Source organism: Epinephelus fuscoguttatus, linkage group LG8 (genome assembly GCF_011397635.1).
Source record: "Epinephelus fuscoguttatus linkage group LG8, E.fuscoguttatus.final_Chr_v1".
Lineage (NCBI taxonomy): Eukaryota > Metazoa > Chordata > Actinopteri > Perciformes > Serranidae > Epinephelus > Epinephelus fuscoguttatus.
The window spans coordinates 12,612,985-12,633,969 of NC_064759.1; the positions used below are offsets into that span (position 1 = coordinate 12,612,985).

Below are 20,985 nucleotides of genomic sequence, written 5' to 3' on the forward strand. Positions count from 1 at the left end.
TCATCAGAGACATCTACTACTCCCACTCGGGAGTGGGTTGTTATTTGCCATAATACCTAAAGAAGGTGGCGTTAGGGCTCCGCCTGTTGCTTGGGTTGCAAGTCACAAACAAAACGGTTGACAGCCGCTGATGTGCTGAGCAGTCACCGGTAAACTGTGCATCACTTCAGACGACTATTTTCTTTTGGAGACAGCTGACACCATCAGTTATCTTTAAATACAACCAACTGTCAGAATTAGCTTCTGTGCAGGCTTTTCCTCCATCATCATCAGCATCATTTAAAACAGTTACCTTATAAATGGCAAGGAGCCTCGGTTGTATATTCAGGGGCTTTCAACGCCTAGGCTCACTTTCATCCTCCCAGACTCAACTCATCCACCCTCCTCCTCCCAGGTTTTCAGTCAGGACCACCTCTGTACGGACCGTGGTGGTAGGTAACCTGTGACAAAGACTGGTGACCGGGTTATTAAATGGTTAAAGGGAACAGGGTTTCATCTGTGTGCGCTGGGAACTCACTGTCCTCTCACTCCTTCCAGATGTTTCTCAGTTCAGTGATGGGTGTAGGTAGCCTGTGATTCATTCTCACACCTAGTCCCATTTAAATACCTAAAAAAAAGTAATTAAATTTCAGTTACTGATCAAAATGTCGGTGATTACAATTTGGTGACATAAGTTTATTATGTAGAATTTAACATCCATTCTGTCTTCAAATAAAAGCCTAGTCCCAATTAAATGCTGACACATTTTGACAAATAAACACCTGTCTCAATTGGACGTCTGGTCTGGTTGCCAAGCAGTTCTGTTTTTTTTAATAGAAAAAACAATGGGTTGTTGGCTAACACAAATTATGTGTCTATTCCTCAATTACCCTGTAGGTTCTTCATATGCCGTTACTTCATAAGGGTTCCTCAGATAAAAAAAATCTAAAGGGTTTTTCTTAAAAATAAAAATAAAAATCCAAGTTGTGAGTATTGTTTTAACTGAATAAAGTGGTGTATGCTGTGTGCTGTAATCCTCGATTGACGTTGCTCTGTCTCTCTCCAAAGCCTGTCAGAGCTAGATCAAATGAACGATTCATGATTGATATATTATCCAAAGCCAAAGGTCTAAATAAACAATTCGTCAGTACATCATCTGTATTGGCCGGTATCGGCTTTGAAATGAATCGCCCAATGTCCTTTTCCTTATTTTGCACGATTAATGAATATTCCATACATTGAAAAGCATTTTACTCCATGTCTCCATCTGCTGGTGGGCCATGACAATAAGAATATGCATCTTAATATAATGTTAATGCCACTACAGACGAGACTTGATGATCACTAAACTTAGGGGAAAAAGTGGATATATCGATAGCGGTATTGCTTATCAGCCGAATGAGTTGTAGTATTGGCATATTGGATATAGGCAAAAAATTCAATATCGTGCATCCCCAGGCATCTTATATTGCCATATTGGGTTATTGGTGAAACACCTAATTAAAGTTTAAAGATTAAAGTTCCACTAATTGTCACACACCTGAGTGTGTGAAATTTCTTCTCCGCATTTGACCCATCCCCTGAGGGAGCGGTGAGCAGCAGCGGTGCCGCGCTCGGGAATCATGTGGTGATCTAACCCCCCAATTCCAACCCCTGATACTGAATGCCAAGCAGGGGGGCAATGGGTCCCATTTTTATAATCTTTGGTATGAACCGGCTAGGGATCGAACCCACAACCTCCCAGTCGCAGGGCGGACACTCTACCACCAGGCCACTGAGCTGCAATCCAAAGTAACAGTTAATGATATTTAGTTTTGACTGGCAGTACGAGACAGATATCTCTTGAACATTGCGTCATAACACAGCCAACACCGTCCCACTGCAAATTTTGCCCAAAGCCTTTAAGACCCAGACTAGACTGAGGCTGTGATGCATTCCTCTGTTAAGCAGGCACTGCTATTGCTCTATTCCTCCACACCCAGGACTTCAGCTTGCCTAACTCGTCGTGGAGCTCAGAAATGATGCAGCTGTATGAGCATTACAACAGCCAGTGTGAGGTGGAGATGGAGGGAGGAGAGCAACAGAAAAGGCCTTGGCAGAAACTGCCAAGTTATAGCCGCCTCCCCGATTATCCTACAGGTGTGTTTCTCTGCTTGTTCATTTTGCTCATGAAATAGAGTAAGCGTCATATAATGGAGGTTTTTGGCAGTAATCAAGGGGCCGAGCTTTGAGGGTTGCAACGTTTTGTTTCTGTTGTATTTTAACAAAACCAAGTGTACCAAGTATATGACCAGTGAAGCAATATGACTGGGCATAAAGTGACAATGGTGAAAGGATTAAACCTCCATTTTTGCCCAGGCATCATAGAATTATGGTATTTAGTAAGCTTAAGCCACAATAAACATAAACATAATAAGTAAATTAAATAAATTAAATAAGTAAATTAAATATATATATATATATATATATATATATATATATATATATATATAAATGTTTCTCCTGCATTTAGTATTAATTATTGCTATTATTAGTTATGTTATTGTTGTTGTTTTATTTTTTTTATTTCATTCTATTTAATTTAATTTTATTTTATTTTATTTTTTCATTTTATTTTATTTTATTATATTTCATTCTATTTAATTTAATTTAATTTAATTTTATTTTATTTTATTTCATTTTATTTAATCCTGGGGTGCTCTGTTAGCTGCTAACAGTTCCCTTGTGTGTTTTTCCCATCAGGTGGAGTGTATCTTAGTGAGATGATCCAGTCAAAAGCTTGTTTTTTCACCCGTAACATCACAGACCCAGGGGCTGCGTTTGAGTACGCTATGTTTATTAACATTAAGGAGCAGAAGTGTGTGTGCATTTTCCAGGCTGGACCACTGTTGGAGGGGGCGCCAGGGTGAGATAACTGTTCATGTTGCTAAAGTTTCTGAATGGATGTAGGGCTGCAGTTAAAGATTATTCGTTGTTTGCTTTATAAAATGTGTGCTGTATTTTTATCCCTTCCAGCTGTAGGCCTGAAAAGGATAATGTATTTGGGCAAGTGTGGGTGAGTGTGTATACATTTCTGCCCAAAGCTAATCTCTCATTCTAATAGACCAATCAACCTCATTTATTGATGTATGCTCAGGGATCTCTTGTGGTTGCAATAAATGATAAATGTTGAAAACCTGTTTTACTGACCGTTTCATACCATACCTCCCTCCTCACTCCTCTTAACCGGCTTGCAGGGGCCCCAAGTTTTCTGGAAATCAGCTCAGCTAAAACAACAAGCCTCACCGTCTGTTGCAGGCCACATTTTGACCTTCATTGTTTGGCCTTCAAGGTTTGGTTTCATTGTGAACCAGAGCATCTGCTGTACACCCAATATGTTATAATCCACTGAAGTTAGGCACGTTACAAGATGAATGAGCCCTTCTTATGTTATCTTTGCTGCCATCTTGACTGAAAGGGAGAAGGGAGGAACACAGCTACGGCCTGACACCCAGAGTGTCCTGCCCAGTTTTGTGGACATGCAGATTTTGTTGATTTGGTCATTTTTCCTTTTTATTTGTGCTTCTATGCTAAGTAAGCAGGCTTCTTTCTTTTTAAAAAAAATCTATTTTAAATGTGTTTATTGTTTAGTGTCATGATTTGTTGCGCTGTAGCCTACAGACAAAGTTTGATACTGGTAAAATTCCAGCTATGAACGACATGGATCAAAGATTTCTGTCTAAAAAAATCTTAATCTTCATAATAATATTGTATCTATATTTGACACACAGTGCCTGTTAGCAGAAAATCCTATCTGCTCTATGCAGTGCATCATGGCTCTGTCAAAAATAGTCAAAGCGTATATTTTTATTAGCCTCTGGGATGCTGGTTGTCAGCTAAATGCCCAAAAAGTAAATAATAAATTAAGAAAAAGAATGATCTCGAAAAGGGCCTCAAACTTTACAAAACTACACTTTTAAACATTGGATTTTACACGTGTACATTTACATGATTTTACGTGTGTGTGTGTGTTTCCAGACATGTCCATGGGGGGGCAATAGCCGCTGTGATTGATACTGTGATTGCGGCTCATGCTGCTGTCCACTGTGGACCTGTTATGACTGCCAACTTCAACATCAACTTTCGCAGGTACAGATATTATATGTTTTTAGACTCATGCAGCTAGTAATTTGCTGTGTAAAAAAAAAATAGTATTCTTTGTCATTCATAGTCCAGCACCTGTAATGTATTTGTAATGTTTAAATATTCACCATAATGTAAAATACTTTACAAGAGATGTAATGTTTTAATGGATATTAATGACAGACAGTAGTTTTCTGGGCTTTTTGAAGACCCTTGCATCCAAAATACCTTCTATCCAGAATCATATGGTGTTAATACTGAAGGTACTCGGCATGTTAATCAGGGTCTGTGTGTCTGGGTAGCCTAATTTATTCATGTGGAGCATATTTTGTGTGTACTGTATGTAGTGTATGTAGTTATCATCCACAGTCTGTTTGCCCTGGTAAACACTTGTCTTTGTCCCCAGCCCCATCCCACTGGGAAGCACCGTGTTACTTGAATCCTGTGTGGATAAGAAGGAGGGCAGAAAAATCTTTCTCTCATGTAAAGTGACGAGCACCGACGGCTCCAAAGTGCACACAGAAGCAACAGGTACACTTTTATACACACAACTTGTCTGATGGGAAATGTTAGTGTGAAAGTTTAAGGCAGGTTACACCTCTGCTCTTTGATATCTGATGTCTTGCATGCATTTTGTGCAGCACTGTTCCTGACAATCAATGCCAGCAACCTCGTGCAGAGAGTGAGACACAAACACGGCAGCCTACCACCTGAGGCCACAACGAGTGAGTGAATGTGTGTTGCGAAGTTTCAGTACCAAGTAATCATAAATAGCTGCACAAATGTATTAATGAATTCCCATATAGACCTCTTAGTAATGTTGACAGGCTAATTTAGATTTAATAGGCTGTGTTACTTACCTCATAAGGCTCAAATATATTTTGTAGCCCTAGACTGATTTTGTCCAAAACTCTTTTGACATTAAAGGTCACAGCTGAAATAGGCAATGTGATTAATTTGAGATGATGAATGAAGAATGTCATGTGCTTCTTTTCGTCTGTCTGTAATAAATGCACTTATTGCACAAGCTTAAGGTGCTGACAGGATCCAATTTCACTGGAGTTACACCTTGTATGATTCCATGTGACAAAATAAATGATTGATTGATTGATAGAGGATTAGAGTGGTTTGTTTTAGCTGCAACTTGTTTGCAAAACTGAGTTTCAGGCCTCTTACTAGCACATTTTCATTTACATTTTCTGGCGTGGGTTGCTAACTGTTATCCTGCTATGTGGTGGATGTGGTTATATCTAAATATGAGGTGTGGATTTGCATGCTCTGAGAATTTCACGACTTAAAACGGAGACGCAAGGGGTTCATACCCAAAATCATCTTTGTCATAGGCTGGCTTGTCTCACAGAGATGACTGAGGCGTGCCACAAAATGCCATTAAAAGTAACACAGTCCACATCACATAGATCGTTGCTGGTTTTGTAGCTACTGCAGACCACAATGCGGAAAAAGACCTTAAAGCACATAGAGCACTATTTGGGGTTATAAACATCGTGCACTGACTATAAAGTCATTGCTTTGTATGATTGTTATTTTGCACTTTAAAGCATCTGAATGTCAATTTAATGTTTAACAGAAATTTGCCATGTTTTATGGGGATCAGTGTAGATGGTAAATGTAGTCAATGATGCAATAAATTTCTATTGACAGAGAAAGCTGAGTGTTTCTGAGTTTTTCTTCTTGTACAGCTGTTTTCATAGTGCACCAGGATGTATTGAGCTCAAGCTCCTGATGCTCAACCCCCAAATACTTCCCAATGTGGCTGTGTTTACAAAAAGTAAAGGCATCTAAAATAAGTTATCTTTGTGACTAGGTAAAAAATGACATAAATTGAATTACACTAGTTTTATCAACAGCAAACATGCTTTATTGAATAGTGCCTGACAGCTGCATCTCACCGCCCCATCCAAGGCTATGACTCTGTTGGTCAAAACATAGTGTTAGGGGGCAAACATACTCACTCAGAGGTCATCTGTCATCTCAGCCCTGCTGGTCTTGGTTGCCTTTTTTAGTTTATTGCCAATGCATTCACACACTTCATTTAAACTCGACAGAAACAGAACAAAATTCACCAAAACCGTAGTTAGTCAGTCCACTGTTGCAACTATCACCAACTCTGGTTTGGTTGAAATAAACTCCTTAATTCACTGAGTAAGATGTGAAATACTGTCTCTACATGCTGTATTTCCTCGCTGTCTCTCAGCTGATGACAGAGCAGCAGCTCTCACTCGTTCTTTTGAGGCAGAAGAAAAATAAAATGACAAAAATCGCACTCAGCAGCTGTGGAACAAACATAAGACTATAAAATACTTTAAAACTTAGTACCATTTAAACACCTAGTCCCTTTCACTAGCCCAGTGTGGGCTAGGGTGGTTAGTGCTGTCACCTCACAGCAAGAGGGTTCTGGGCTTTCTCCAGGTACTCCGACCTCCTCCTCCTCCCACAGTCCAAAGACATGCAGGTTGGGGATAGGTCAACTGGTGACTCTAAATTGTCTGTAGGATAAGCGCTTATGAAAATGGATGGATGGATGGATGAAAGTGTTACTGTATTCATGCAGCACTGAATGAGAAAGATGATCTGTGAAAGAAATTACATTCCTCGACCTATTCTATAGCCATGTGGCCCTTCTAATGGCCTTACCGCATGTGAACGAAAACAACCGATCAGAGCGGATCAGTCTCTAAAGCAGCTGCCAGTTATGTCAGTCACTGCTCGTTAACTGTGGTCAAACTGTCAAACCAGGCATCGCTGATCAAATATGAATCAAGATTATGTTACTGCTTTGCTTATTTCTTGGCTCAAATGTTTGTTTCAGGCGTAAAATGAGAAAGTAGGTCCAGCTGGTGTGTGGTACTCTGTACTTTGGTCAGGTGTATCCCACATGGCAGTCGGGTTACAAACTTTTTCATTTTACAGGTAAACAGCATAGGTTTCTAAAAAACATTTGAGGTGAGAAATAGGTAACGCGGTCACAGAAATTTGGTACATATTTGATCAGTGCTGCCTGGTCTGGCAGTTTGACTGCAGTTCATGAGCAGTGATTGACATGACTGGCAGTTGCGTTATAGAATCCTCAGCTCTGATTGATTACTTTTGGTGTGCCATGCTCAGTTCTAGTGAATGCTATTGGAGGCAGCAGGAAGAAGAGCAGGGACATGATTTTTTTTTTTACAGACTATCTCTCTCATGTACTTCTTCCAGAAAATAATGGCAGTTACAGCAACTGTGACTCATAAAAGTTACCAACTGTAGCTTTAATACTTCCATGTTACCGATAATTCAGAACACAGTGACGTCTAGTGTTAATGTTCATCAGTCAAGGTGATTAATTCTGCTGGACTCCAACAAAATATTAAAAAACAAGCTTATAATACATCTTATTAATGTTTCCTGTTGTTTTAAGGCGCTGCTTGTTATATCTGTGATTTATATCTGATAAAATCCACTGATCTATTTGACATACAGCTTATAATACTCTCTTAATATCACCTTTGTGCATTTTTTAAGTAAATGGCCAATAAGCTTTAACCTAAAAACTGATGTGACAGTTAAAGAGTAAATTCCTGTTGCATCCATTTAAAACACAGCAAAGTGTTGCTTATTAGCAGTTGCTACTGAGTGAGTTCTTGTCTAGCAGTTAATTATTTGTTACAGGTCTCCAAACCCTGCTCACATTTACTACTGTTCTCACACAGTTTGGTCTGATGTGTGGTTTCTGAGTGTATGGGCTCATCACAGCTCAGGCCTGGTGGTCTTCTGAGGGCCCCACACATCTTTAACCTCAATGAGGTGCAGATGGAAATACTACCTTAGTTTCTCAAAACATGCTGGTGTGTGTATGTGTATGTGTGTGTGTGTGTGTGTGTATGTGTGTGTGTGTATTGGGGAGGTGGTTGCAGGACACCAGCAGTTTTTCTTTTCCCCTGAAGAGTCATGTGGTCAAGTTGGCTTTGAGGAAGCAGGGGGGGGAGGGTGGGTAGGCAGAGCCGGGGCAGTTGTTTTCAGCTGTCAGTTAAAACCACCTGCAACAAGCTCCAAAGCTCCCATGCATCACTTCCAGAACTTATTTTCACTTTAGATATTAACTTAAAAGTGCAACTTCCTCTAGAAACAAGTGGTTCCCGACCTTGTTCCTTCAAGCAGGGGTGTCACACTCCTTTTAGTTCACAGGCCACATGCAGTCCGAGTCAATCGCAGGTGGACCGGACCAGAAAAACCATTGCCTAATATCCTAAAAATAACAAACACCACCATTTTTTTTCTTTTTTTCTTTTTTTGTTTTTGTTTAAAGAACCACATTTTAAAAACGCTCATCCATTTGGAAAACAGATGACAAAGAGAGATGACTTTGTGAAGCACTTTGTAACCTTGTTTAGATAAGTGCTACACAAATAAATATTATTATTATAATTATTATTATAAGTTGGTGTTTCCTTGTCTTTGACACTTGCTTATTCTTCTGTAGGATCTTTGGTTGTTTTAACAGTGTACTCTTCTAATGCAGGACAAGGCTGTTTGTGATTATGGCTTTTTATTCATTATGTGGAATACGTCATGTGACAAGCATTACTAGCATAGTATGCTACACAAACCAGCCCTCAACATTGTTATTAAAATAACTCAGTTGACTTTTGGTTTCACATATAACACAAACAGCAATCTCCTGGGTGAAAGTCCAGAGTTTTTTGACCAATCCACCTGCCCTGCAACTCACCCTATGTGTCAAAAACAGGCACTTTTAGTGGACATAAATGACTATGCACTAACTACTCATTACCTGGAGAGGTTGGAAAAAGTTATACGTTTCTTCCCTGTTCCAAAACCAAAATCGAACCCTGAAAAGTGTAGGGTTAGCTAGCTAGCTACTGAAGATACAGCCTACTGAATGTATACACATGCTGCTTTTGCTTTTTAATGATTATAACAGTGAAACAAAGGCCGACCCTGCTGTACAGGAACCAGTGAAGGGAAGCAGGGACACTTTGCTGATATTGAACCAGCTGTGTGTCATTGTCATGGTGCGATGATGTTGTGACACAGGGCAAAGCTAAACACCGTTCATCTGCACACACTGTGATGCCACACAGCTAGTTCAGTATCAGCAAAGTTTCCCTTTATATTCATTGTCTTGTGTGGCGATCAGCAGTGATGTGGTGGTTCACTTTTACACTGTGATCTGTAGCCTATAGTTGGGCTTTAGCTTCTAACTATCTTTGTCTTTTTAACCTGTTGTTGCTGCTGAGTCAGTTTGACATCCTGGATATATCCTTCAAACACAGACTGTAGACCCCTCTGTCTGCTTCTCTCTGCAATCACTGGTTCATTGTTCCAAAAACATTATAACATTTCCTCAGGGAGTGCAGTTAGTTACAGTGTGGGCTAAGTGCTTATTGAGTGCTTAGTGCCTGTTTCGCTGCAGCGGTCTCACTCAATGCTGGACCAGTTTCAGAAACTGTTGTTGTCATTAGTCACTTGGACACATGGAAAAATAGCATCCAGGTTGAAAACACTTAAGTATCAGCTTTAATTGATCACATATATTGTACCTTTTTTTTTAAATGCTAAAAACTGGTGTTGTATGTTGAGGTGGAAGTACGTATGAATTCATCATATTTTAAGAGGTTTAATCTGTAAAATATTAATCTGCAAACTTACTCCGGCTGTCAGATAGATGTGATGGAATAAATGTGGACAAGTAGAAGAATAAAGGAAGAACACCTCAACATTGTACTTATTGTACAAGTACACTACCTGAGTAAATGTAGTCAGTTACATTCCGCCACTGACAGGCTGCAGCATGTGTGTCTGGAGCCAGTGTTAGCACTATGTCTTAAAGGAGCATTGACCACAGTGATGTAAACCGAGAAGACATATCGATTATTCATCGTTTTCTTTGTGTCTGCAGTCGTTTTCCTATCGCACATAAACTGAGGCAGCCTTCTGCATATCCTACCATTATCAAAACAACGCCCCTTGCATGTTATATTGCATGCACAGAGCCCTGCAGGTGGTTTAACAAGTCACTAGAATAATACCATCATATGAAGAGGGACTTCATGGAATTTAATATTTATTTTAGATGTGAGTGTGAAGTAAAAGGCCAAACCTGCAGTGGATTTTAATGTCTCCTCAGTGCATTGCTAGTGTGGCGGAAATTTGTGGCAGCAACATGGGATTATATTTCTCAACTGAGCACTACAAAGCAAAACCCGATCCGCTGCTATTACGTAACAGCCGGTGACATAACTCTCTCCAGCCTGGGACGGTCAGGGCGCACAGAGAGCGCATGGAGGGAGGGAGGGAGGGAGGGGGGAGAGACCGGAGCGCACGGCTTGTGAACGGCCGGCCGGTCCAGCTGCACTCTCTCCTCTCTGCTGCTGCTGCCTCGGGGGGAATTAAATTATTTCAAAACAAGAGGAGGTGTACTGTTGAACAAAAGGGAGGCTGACAGAGAGAGAGGGGGCGAGAGATGATGACGACCGAGTTTTGGGACCCGCTGTAAGGACAGGAAGGAGGCGAGATGGCAGTGCATGTTTTCAAATGCCTGCGCCGGCCCGGGCGCTAGAAGAACCAACAGGTAGTATGAGCTCCAGTTTGGTCATGTCTGTGTCAAATGGCGGCAGGTGGAGTTTATAACCGACTAACTTGTCAGGGGTTTGTGGTTTATGTGTGTGAGTGAGAGGTGTGTGAGTGTGTAGGGCCGCCCAGTGTTTTGACAGGAGAGTTATGGAATATGAGGAGCCCGACGTGCCCCCCGCTGACAACCCCATCAAAAGAGGTAAGAGGATCCATCCCTGAGGTTTTATCCTGCAGCATGTGTGGCCCGATGCCTCTGCAAGTGGCATGCAAGGGTGCAGGGGTTGTTTCAACATAAACAACATCAACACATCAACAAATTCTGAGCATTAAACACTTAATTTCCTGCATCCTAGTATTTTTTTTTTTGCATTCATTTACAATAGAAATCACTTGAAGTTCCCCTGTGTCCCCTGAAATCCACACCTGTGGTGGCATGCAACTTGTTTTACCAACCTACAGCTGATTTTTAGTCTTATAGTAGCATGCTTAAGTCTCTCTTTTACACACGTCTTATCTCCCAGCATGCCATGCTTTACCCACTCCCACCCACCTCCACCTCCTCCTCTCTACTCCTACTCTTTCTGCTCACCTTTCCTGCACAGGCTGTGTCTCTCTGTTTCTGTCTTGCCCGTCACAGTGTCTACTATTATCTCCTTTCCCTGCACTCTCATCCATCTTTACCCAATTAACCCTCCTCATCCCTCTCACTGGAGTGTGGTTAAGGTGCTGTGAGTGGGTAAGAATGGCAGTAAGCTGGAGTAATCCTCTGGGATTAGTTCTTATTTTTGCTTCTGGTTTTGGTCAGTGTGTTGCTATTCAGAGCCTCTGCCCAGCTAAAATCAAACTGTTGGCAGTCACTTGAGATAAGACACCTTGTCCCTCTGCCACAGAAACCCACTGCACACCTCTCCTACTGCTCTCATAGCATGGCAACATATATACAGTCTATGATGGCAACACAGTTTGGTGCATCAAGGATATGAACATCATCGCTCATGTCTGATGGATGTGAAGTGTTGAGGGAAGAGAAAGGAAGTGTCTTCTTATACAGTCGTTGGACCGCAACTATACTATTTACTCACATAAGGATCACAGTTAATAATACTCCACACAGTTAGAATAATATTCCATTATAATGCCTGCATTTTGAATTTTACTGAAATACTTCACCAATGCTAGCGATAGCAAGCCATGCAGATAGAGCTCGTTACCTTTCACCTCTGTTTCTTTACATTAATGCCTTATATTATGCATATGTGACGCCATTTGACATTAAAAGAAATGAACGATGATTAATTGTTTTAATAATTTTAAGGCAAGAAAGTCAGAGTAGAAACAAACAGATCTACACATCAAGTCCTCTTGTTACAAGGGTGTTAATGCTAATGTTTCACGCCGGCAGCTCTGCTTCAGACCTCTGATAGACAGAAAGTCACCTTTCTGTATATCTATTTGTTTCTGCTTTGCCAGATATTTCTCCGATTCAGCACCAGCTCCATCAGACACTATGATGTGAATGTCATTTTTACTGTTTTTAAAGCAAAAAAGCCAAACATTAGCTGGTTTCATCCTTCTTAAATGTGAGAATTTGACGCTTTTTTTTGTCATTCATCATGATAAACTGACTAGTCTGGGATTTAGGCACTGCTGGTTGAATAAAGACCATTTGAAGCTGTCACCTTTAACCTGTCACCTGACATTTAATAATAAAACAATTGATGGATTATTCAAGAAAAATAATGAGCAGATGAGGTGGCGATGAAAAAAATCGCTAGTCGCAGCCTTGATTTTATGTGTTACACAAATGAACACAAACACGGTGCAAACTGTCTTTTCTTTAGTGTCATGTTCAGTTTAAGTTGAAATAAAATTGAAATTTTTATATTAGACCACAGTTATTATTATTAAATCAAATCAAATCAGGCTTTAATTGTCATCTCACCAAACATACAACAGTGCTTGCGGGGGGTCGTTCCAACACTAAATTAATAAATACTAATACCATAAAATAGACATCAATAAAATACAAATAAAAAAGATAAATCACAAACTACAAGTCCAGTATGACACTCACACGTCACACATCAGCAGTGACCATTTTCAGAAAAAGTGACAATAGGCATTTGGCATTTAAAGTTACCGTGTGCAGTGCTGTGCAATGCTGTGCAGTGTGTATAAGGTGCATTCAACCTCACTGTCCTGCCTCAGGTCAGTCAGACTCATGCTGTGCAGCCAAACACTGCTCAAACCCAATCCTCACAAATGCTCCAAATATACCAAATAAAGTCTGAGTCATCATTTTAACAACCTTAAAGGTACATAGTGGATAAGGGGTTAAAGATTTTAGTAAAACATCAACATCAGCTAATTTAACAGATACTGGAACTGCTGTAAGGGTGTTTCAATCTGGTTAAAGTGGAGTTTCAGTGTGGTTGTCGAGTTTTTCATTCTGCTGAGATGGCTCTTCTTAAGGTGATGAGTGTCTTGGTTTTAGTGGCTGTTGTGGGTGTCTATTCATTTTTCTTGAGTGCTTGGTTTGAATGTCAAGTACTGCTCCAAATTGCATTTCCTCCTGCTTGTATATGTGAAACTCTGCTCCCATTCAGTATTGGATACAAACTGTCTGTGGTGTTCCTCAGGGATCTGTTGTGGGTCCCTTCCTCTTCTCCATACTTTATGTTATTTGGCAGTCATTTGTTAACTTAATATTGGTGTTTGTTGTCACAATAGTATCACCCTTAAGCATCTCTCTGTAAACTAGAGTTGCAATGATTATTTGATTAGTTCTCAATTGTTAAATTAATCATCAACTATAAGTTGATAATCGATAAATCAGTGTGAGTAAGAAAAAAAAGTCAAAATTCTCTGATTCCAGCTTTTTAAATATGAATACTTTCTGGTTTCTTTCCTCCTCTATGACAGTAAACTGACTATCTTTGATGTCATCTTGGGCTTTGGGAAACCTTGATCGACGTTTTTCACCATTTTCTGACATTTTATAGATCAAACAGCTAATTAGTTGATCGACATATCAATCAACAATGAAAATCATTGATAGTTGCATTTGCTGTAAACCAAAGTGACATCAGGCTTCCGGCCTCTTTGGATGTCTTCGAATTAATAATTAATACAAATTAATTTATCAACCCAAAACACTTTCAGGTCTAAAATTCACGAACATTTTAGCCTTTCTTCTAGTACTGTGAAACTCTTCAAAGTCATTTTTAAACATTTGGTCAGTCACATTTGGGCCAACATGTTCACAGTAAATAGTAATGTATTGTTTCCTACAAACATTTTGTATTCACCTCACGACTGTGATTCCTGCTTTTATTTTGTCACACTTTTATTTTATCACACCAGTTAAAAAGACGAAGCATTTTGCCCCAAATTTTGTTTCCCCTCATTGACCACCATTGCTATAGTTTAAGATTGGGTCAAAACTATGCTTATTTTTTCCTTTTATTTGTATTTTTTTGTTTGTTTGTTAGCAGTCAGTGCAAGATTTATGACTTCCTCATAATTTATGGAGCTCAACTGGCACAAAGGACTAAAGGCTAATTGCGCTTTTTAGTACCCTGACCCAACATCCAAACCTGCTTTATCACGCCTGCTTTAAATTTATACATATGTATTTTTGTTTCAATCATTCCATTTATCTTCATTTTCATTGTATATCATATTTTTTTTCCTTTTTAGCACATTACTTTTTTATTTTGTGATTTACTTATTTTTTTTATTCTGACCCTCACAGACTTATAACACCACCTGTCTCTGTGACTTCGTTTACACTACACACTCTATGTTACATTGGCATGAGGGTTGGAGAGTACTGGGAAAGTAATAAATTAAATATGTGCTACGTTTTGTATCTTTTCTGTGCTGTTTGTCTCATGGTTTATATTCAGGCGAAGTTGTCGGCCTACTCTCTGGGTTCAGTGGTCTTCAGTGCTGTTATGTAACACAGCAACTGTCACTTCAGCAGTCAGCTTAGATGTCAGAGTGTAGAGACGTTAGTGAGATTTTGACTGATGAGTTGTGTTGATGTTTGTGCCCCAGCCAGGTCATGTACGTGTACAGTGTGTGTGTGTGTGTGTGTGTGTACATGGTGGTGGTTTTCTGGCCTGGCTGACAGGTGTGTCTTGCTAAAAGTGTACATGCTGTGTCACATTTAATTTGTACAGAAGCCGATGTTTTCGATTGCATCAGATTTTTGTTTTTCTCACCACTAGCCACTGACCACAAACGGTTAATTCCACTCAGCGTGGAGATCACCTTTAATAAGTTCAAATCATTAATGCCACATTTCAGAAATAGAAGTGGCATGGCCTGAAATTCAGCGTGTTGCAGCTGACTTTAAATCATTTCACCTGGCTCATTTCTGTTAAAAAAAAAAAAGTGATAATAGTGATAAAATAGTGACTTACTGAAGAACAAAACCAATGAGCAGTTAATCTTCTAAGTTTGGTTGCCTGATTTAAAAAAAAACAACCTTAAAAATGTTCTCAACATATTTTATGGAAGATGTTTTTGTGTATTTCTGTAACAAAAGAAGGACGATCAGTCTTTACACTCTCTGCTGAAACCACATTATTGCAGTGCTCATGTCACATTTTGACTTATAAAGTTTGGAAACATTTAAAACCCATCAAAGAGTTCAAAAAATGTATCACTCTCAGTTTGGAAATGATGTTTTTATTTAGCTGTAAAAGTTCCTTTCAAAGTATGATTTCATTTAACTTAAATGTTTTCCATTTTATTTAGCAAACCCCTTCAAACGTTCACTCGGTTAGTGTTGAAATTTCTTTACATTTTCCGTGTGTGTGTGCAGTGCACTGCTCTGCTTTCATTCCATGCTTTCTGCTTATGAAGCAAAACTGATTTGATGAGGGGAGGAAAACAGTGAAAACCACAAAGGGCCTGATCTGGCGCCAGACAAAGACCGGCTAGCTCTACGTCTTCCATTGATACTTATCTCCACGCTGCCTTCAAACCTCTCTGTCTCACACACACAGACATGCATGCAACACCAGAAATAAACCCCCCTGGTTCAGAATCAACCCTTCGCGTGTTTACTCACACTCACTGCAATTCAGACTTTCTCACAATTGCGGTCACACAGGTTGACAAAAAAACAGAGGACCTATTGCTTCACAGACACCCACCTTCCTCTGCCTTTATCTCCAGTCTGTGTGTGTGTGGGGGGTGTGTGTGTGTGTGGGTGCCGAAGAGTCACACAAACATAGGATGCACAACAGTGTAAATGGGAATCCTCTAATTCAATCTCCCTTTATCAGTAGGGCTTCTTATCTGTCCAAAGGCCTTCTTTTATACTGACAAAAAGTAGTGCGATCTGAAAACGCAGCGCCAAACCGCCATTAACGATGAGGAGTTTATCACTGCTGGATCTCTAACATGAAGCCCCGGGTTAGTATCTGTCGCATTTCATGTTAGCTTCATTTAATCCCATGTTTAAATGATGACCCTGTGTTTTTAATTTTTAGGGTTTCACACTGTTAGATGCTCATTTTTGGGTTTCATTTGAACACCGCAATGATTCACACTGTTGCATGATGTCTCTTTGTGAAGCTAATCTTGGCGCAGTGCAGGTTTCAGTGCTGGAAGACGTTTTCACATGGTAAACATAGCAAAAAGAAATCAAATGTAAATATATTTAAAAAAAAACAACAACATTATGACTAAAAGTCCTGTGTTTGAATTTCTACTTAAATAGCAGACGTATTAGCAACAAAATGTACTCCAAAAATAAAAGCACTCATCATGCACAACACCCTCTCTCAATGTTATATTATATTATTGATCCATAATTATTGGTGCATTAACATGTAAGCTGTCCTTCCATGTTGCATCTGGTGAAGCAGAGGTACTTATGTTTATTATTTATTTTGCTGCTGCTTGAATCGGCTCCTCTTGGACGTATGATAAGTCCGACTGCAGCCATTTTTAAAACTAAGCTAAACTAAGAAAGATTTTTTTTCCCCACTGCTTCTTATTAAACAGATTTTATGGTCATTTTATTTGATCAATTTGGTTTTCAAACACCTCTGTACTTTTATTAAACTTGCCTGTGCTTTTAATTATCTTATTTTATTCCTCACTTAAAAAAAAAAAAAAAAAAAAAAAAAAACTTTTTATTTTTCTTATCTTTTGCCTGTTTGAATAACATTTGATAAGGTGCTATATAAATACTTGCCTGTCTTATCAAGTAAAGCACAAATATGCAAAAACTGTACTTGAGTGTAAATGTACTGAGCTATTTTCTAACACTGGCAGGTTTAAAAAAAAAAAAAAATCCCAGATTTAAAATCAGATCTAACCCTCTTTAAAAAGCACCAATGTGCCGTTTAATCCTGGGTTCAGTTTAAACTGGTTTAGACAGTTTAATCTGTAAAGCTCATGAGAACACTGCGTGTTGTCTCTCTGTTTCTAAAATATTCACCCGCTCGTTCATACGTAGTACATTTTGTAGAGAAGCTTAGATTTACAGTGAGTGTTGTGTAGTTTTGAATCACTAACTACATTTATTTCTCCCTCAGGAGGAGCTGTGTCCAAGAAGACTCATCTGAGTAAGTACTCTGTGAAATGCTGCGCGTTAGCATGTGTGTGTGTGTGTGTGTGTGTGTGTGTGTGTGTGTGTGTGTGTATGCCTGTATGTGGTGGTGACATTGCTTGTGTTTGTGCTAGATATTTGTGCATGCATTGTGGTTGACTTCATAGTTAGTGAACATACAACATGCACCTGTACAGCAACACACATACACACACACACACACACACACACACACACACACACACACACACACAGTGGTGTCGCTGGAGTTGGGCCATTAGCAACATAGTCTGCGTGCTGTGTGTTGCACCTGTGCTGCCCCCCTCACACACACACACACACACACACACACACACAGTGATGAAAATACCAGCTACTATGGCTTTGGCACTTTGGCATCTGAGCGCAGATGACAGCGATAACGTCTCGTCTTTTTTTAACCTCTCTGGTTTAACACTTTCTGCCACAACTTTAGCACACCTGGGCGCGTTATCTTGCGTGGATATGCTGTGCGTAACACACCACCAACCTTCATGTTAGGTGGTGTGATGATAAGCATATTGAGCAGAAATTCTAATAATTGTTTTATTGATTGTTGCTTGTGAGTGAGTGCGCCTGGATATAAAGCCAGACTGAGAGGAGGGATCGTTTTGGGAGTTTGTTTTGGAGGTTAGCAGTAAGGAGGGGGAGGGTGGGGGAGTCATGGTGGTCTTGTGTTGTTCGGTGCATCAGTCAGGTGCTGTAGATGGAGGGGTGATAGAGTAGAGACAGATAAAGTAGAGATGTCCCAGTACCATTTTTTCCTGCCAGTTCTGATACCTTTCCTAGTGCTGATCTGATACCACTGCAATAAAAAAAAGAACGGCTGAATACCACTAATGGGGCTGCAACTAACGATTATTTTCATCGTCGACTAATCTGTCAATTATTTCTTCGATTAGTCGACTAATCATTTTATCGAAAAATGTGTTAAAATGTTGAAAAATGTCGGTCTGTCTCTCGCAACCCCCAAAATTCAGTCATCTAATGTCTTGTTTCGTACTCACACCAAAGGGTTTTAGTTCACCGTCATGGGAGAGTGTGTAAAGCTGCCAATATTTGAACATAAGAAGCTGCAATAGGAGTATTTTAGGGTACTTTTATAATACTTCTCTAAGAAACCAATTAGTAGACTACTAAAATAGTCACCGATTATTTTAATAGTCGATTAGTCATCGATTAGTCGACTAATCCTTGCAGCCCTAACCGCTAACCCTGTATGGATGTGAATTAATTGCTGTAATTGTTGGCCTGGCTCAGATTAAACCCTTTGTAAAACATGAACAATTGCATACAGAGAATAAATACTAGAGGAAATGCAAAACTGACACCTTGCTAACAGCTAATGCTACACTATTGATTTACAGTAACAGTAGCTGCCAGTGGCTGCTCAGTGCAGCTTACTGTGTGGGCTACTATTCTAGAGCGGTAAAGACGAATTGAGTTCCAGGAAAACTGCATTTTTTGTAGCTGTAAAACTACTTTAAAGTCTATTAAAAATGATGTGGGATGCATAGAATTGCGTATACTCTACTTTTCAACACCCCACCCAGCATTTTAGGTAGTATCGGGGGTAATTCTGAAACTGGTATCGAAACAGCACGACCACATGCAGTGTTCTTGAAGATTTCCATTTCCTGCAACTTTCTTTGTCTCAACTACATGATTAATATGACAGATACTTTGAAGATCAGCATTTTACATACAAACACATGACAAGCTCATCACATGTAATGCATTCTCATAGATTAAGCTAACCAAGCAGGCCTCATTAAAATTAGATCCACCCTGACAACAACATTGAAATGCTGTTTACATCTGTGAGATGAGATTTATTTTCGTGAGGATGCATCCAGTAGATTGTTCATTATTTTGTATCTACATAATTTAATGTTAACTACATTCATATATTGTTTACATGTGTTATTTTGTTCTTTATGTTAAATTTGAAACTATTTAAAATCACCTTAAGTACGGGTAATAAGAGTTATGAGGAAGTTTGGTGGAGTGATACATGTATAAGATGTGAGATGCCACTGTTTCTGTCGATGTTCAGTTGTCCTACGTTCTTTTTCGGACATTAAAAGTGGATCAAGTGACACGGAGAAGCTGTCCTCGTGCTCTTGCGTCACCCAAAGCCCTTTGATAGTTAATTCAGTAGCTAGTAAGTTTATAGGTAAGACAGGAGAGACAAACATGCCTCACACTTCTTAATGCACCGATAATCCCATGATATGTCGTAATGCTTCAGCACTTCTACATAATTAAAACATCAGAACGTTTACCTGTAAGTAAGTGATTCAAGGGTGTGGTGTTGCTACTTCTACTCAAGTAAAATATATTTTTAGAATTGCTGTCAGTTTAAAGATACACCCATGTGCATCATGAGCATCAACAGGACAACATAAAAAATCAAACTTGAAATCACTAGTGTGAGTTAGAGAAGAAATGAGGTCTTACTTTACTGTAATGTGTCTTTAACTTGCATGTTTTTACCGCATCCCTCGGTTATTCCTGTTGAAAATGCTTCGATTTAAATTCTCAGGGAGACTCTTAAAGGTGCCAGACACTATAAAGCTGATCTCTTTGTTTTTTATAAATGTGTGGTGGTAGTGAGTGAGGGGGTGAAGGATAACAACAAAGGTATAAGGAAAAAGTACCTTGAGAATGAAGCCAGGGCAGGGGACAGTCCCCCCCTTTTCTTTGTCTCTGTCTTCTCTCTCTCTTTCACACACACACACACGCTAACAAGGAAGGTGAGGCGGTGACTGACACTCAAAAGTCTGAATATGTGCGCTGAAGCTGCAGTGAGCACCTGACACAGCTCGCTCAAGGACGAAGGGGAAAAGAAGAAAGTTAATGAAAGAAAAAAGAAGTGTGTCAAAAGAGAGAGCAGTGATAGACAAAGTGAGAGGACGAGTTTGTTTGTGAAAGTGGGACACACGTCTGAGACAAGTGGAGGAGTGAGGATGATGCGAGGTAGGGATGAAGTTCTTTGGTGTGTGTGTGTGTGTGTGTGTGTTTGCGTGTGTGTGTGTGTGTGTGTGTGTGGGCAGCCAAGTCAAAGATATTTTATCAATCAGATCAATTGCATGCTTTTTAAGTTCCTCTCCAATCCACTTTGATTATATATAACGTTGAGAGTGACGATACGACTGCGACCTGATGTTTGTGACGCAACATATCGTTACAGGTTAGGTTTTAAACATCTATTTTTTATATAAAGCTCTCAACAAATCCCTGAAATAACTTTGCATTCATGCACTTAAACGTAACAACTCTTTTAAACTTTACAGGCTGTGTGTGTGTGATGAAGCTTTTTGTTCAGGTTTCCACAGCTTCAAGTTCAAAGTGGCTCCAAGTTTCACAATTTTGCACATACGTCGAGCTAATTTTAACGTTTTATTTGATGCTTGGGCTACAGTCAGCCGTATTTCCAGGTGAAACAAATCCATGCACATGTCTTTGCATGCACACGCTTTAAAGTCGTCATACGACGGCAGATGTTGTTATTTGTTTTGAAATTTTATTGGGTCTTTACAGAGTTCTTGATTGGCTTGCTGTCGGGTACGTTCACATCGATATGTGTTTCAGTTCTGGGGTTTGGTAGCGTGACTCAGTTTTGAGCTCCCTTTGATGGATTTAAGATTTGAATCATGTCTAAGATATTTCGTCCCTCT

General features: G+C 39.6%; 2 protein-coding genes and 1 long non-coding RNA gene across 5 annotated transcripts in view; 2 read left to right on the plus strand and 1 right to left on the minus strand.

Annotated features, from left to right (window-relative positions):
• LOC125892682 (uncharacterized) overlaps positions 1-20,985 on the minus strand; it is a 41,535-nt gene that overhangs the window by 15,202 nt on the left and 5,348 nt on the right. The gene's annotated exons all lie outside the window — the stretch shown is intronic.
• Positions 300-4,897, plus strand: them4 (thioesterase superfamily member 4). The gene is given in 7 exon segments (XM_049582820.1): positions 300-431; positions 1,927-1,957; positions 1,960-2,118; positions 2,722-2,884; positions 3,997-4,107; positions 4,508-4,632; positions 4,743-4,897. Coding segments are annotated over 7 exon segments (813 nt in total). The 3' UTR covers positions 4,835-4,897.
• Positions 10,413-20,985, plus strand: part of rorc (RAR-related orphan receptor C) — a 29,839-nt gene continuing 19,266 nt past the window's right edge. The window contains exons 1-3 of one of the 3 annotated variants that reach the window (XM_049582816.1): positions 10,413-10,693; positions 10,769-10,894; positions 17,253-17,282. In XM_049582816.1, coding sequence (XP_049438773.1) covers positions 10,843-10,894; positions 17,253-17,282 — 82 coding nt within the window. In that variant the 5' untranslated portion in view covers positions 10,413-10,693; positions 10,769-10,842. Of the gene's footprint in view, positions 10,694-10,768; positions 10,895-17,252; positions 17,283-20,108; positions 20,285-20,985 lie in introns of those variants that run through there. The other 2 variants (XM_049582815.1, XM_049582817.1) reach the window with 2 other exon arrangements.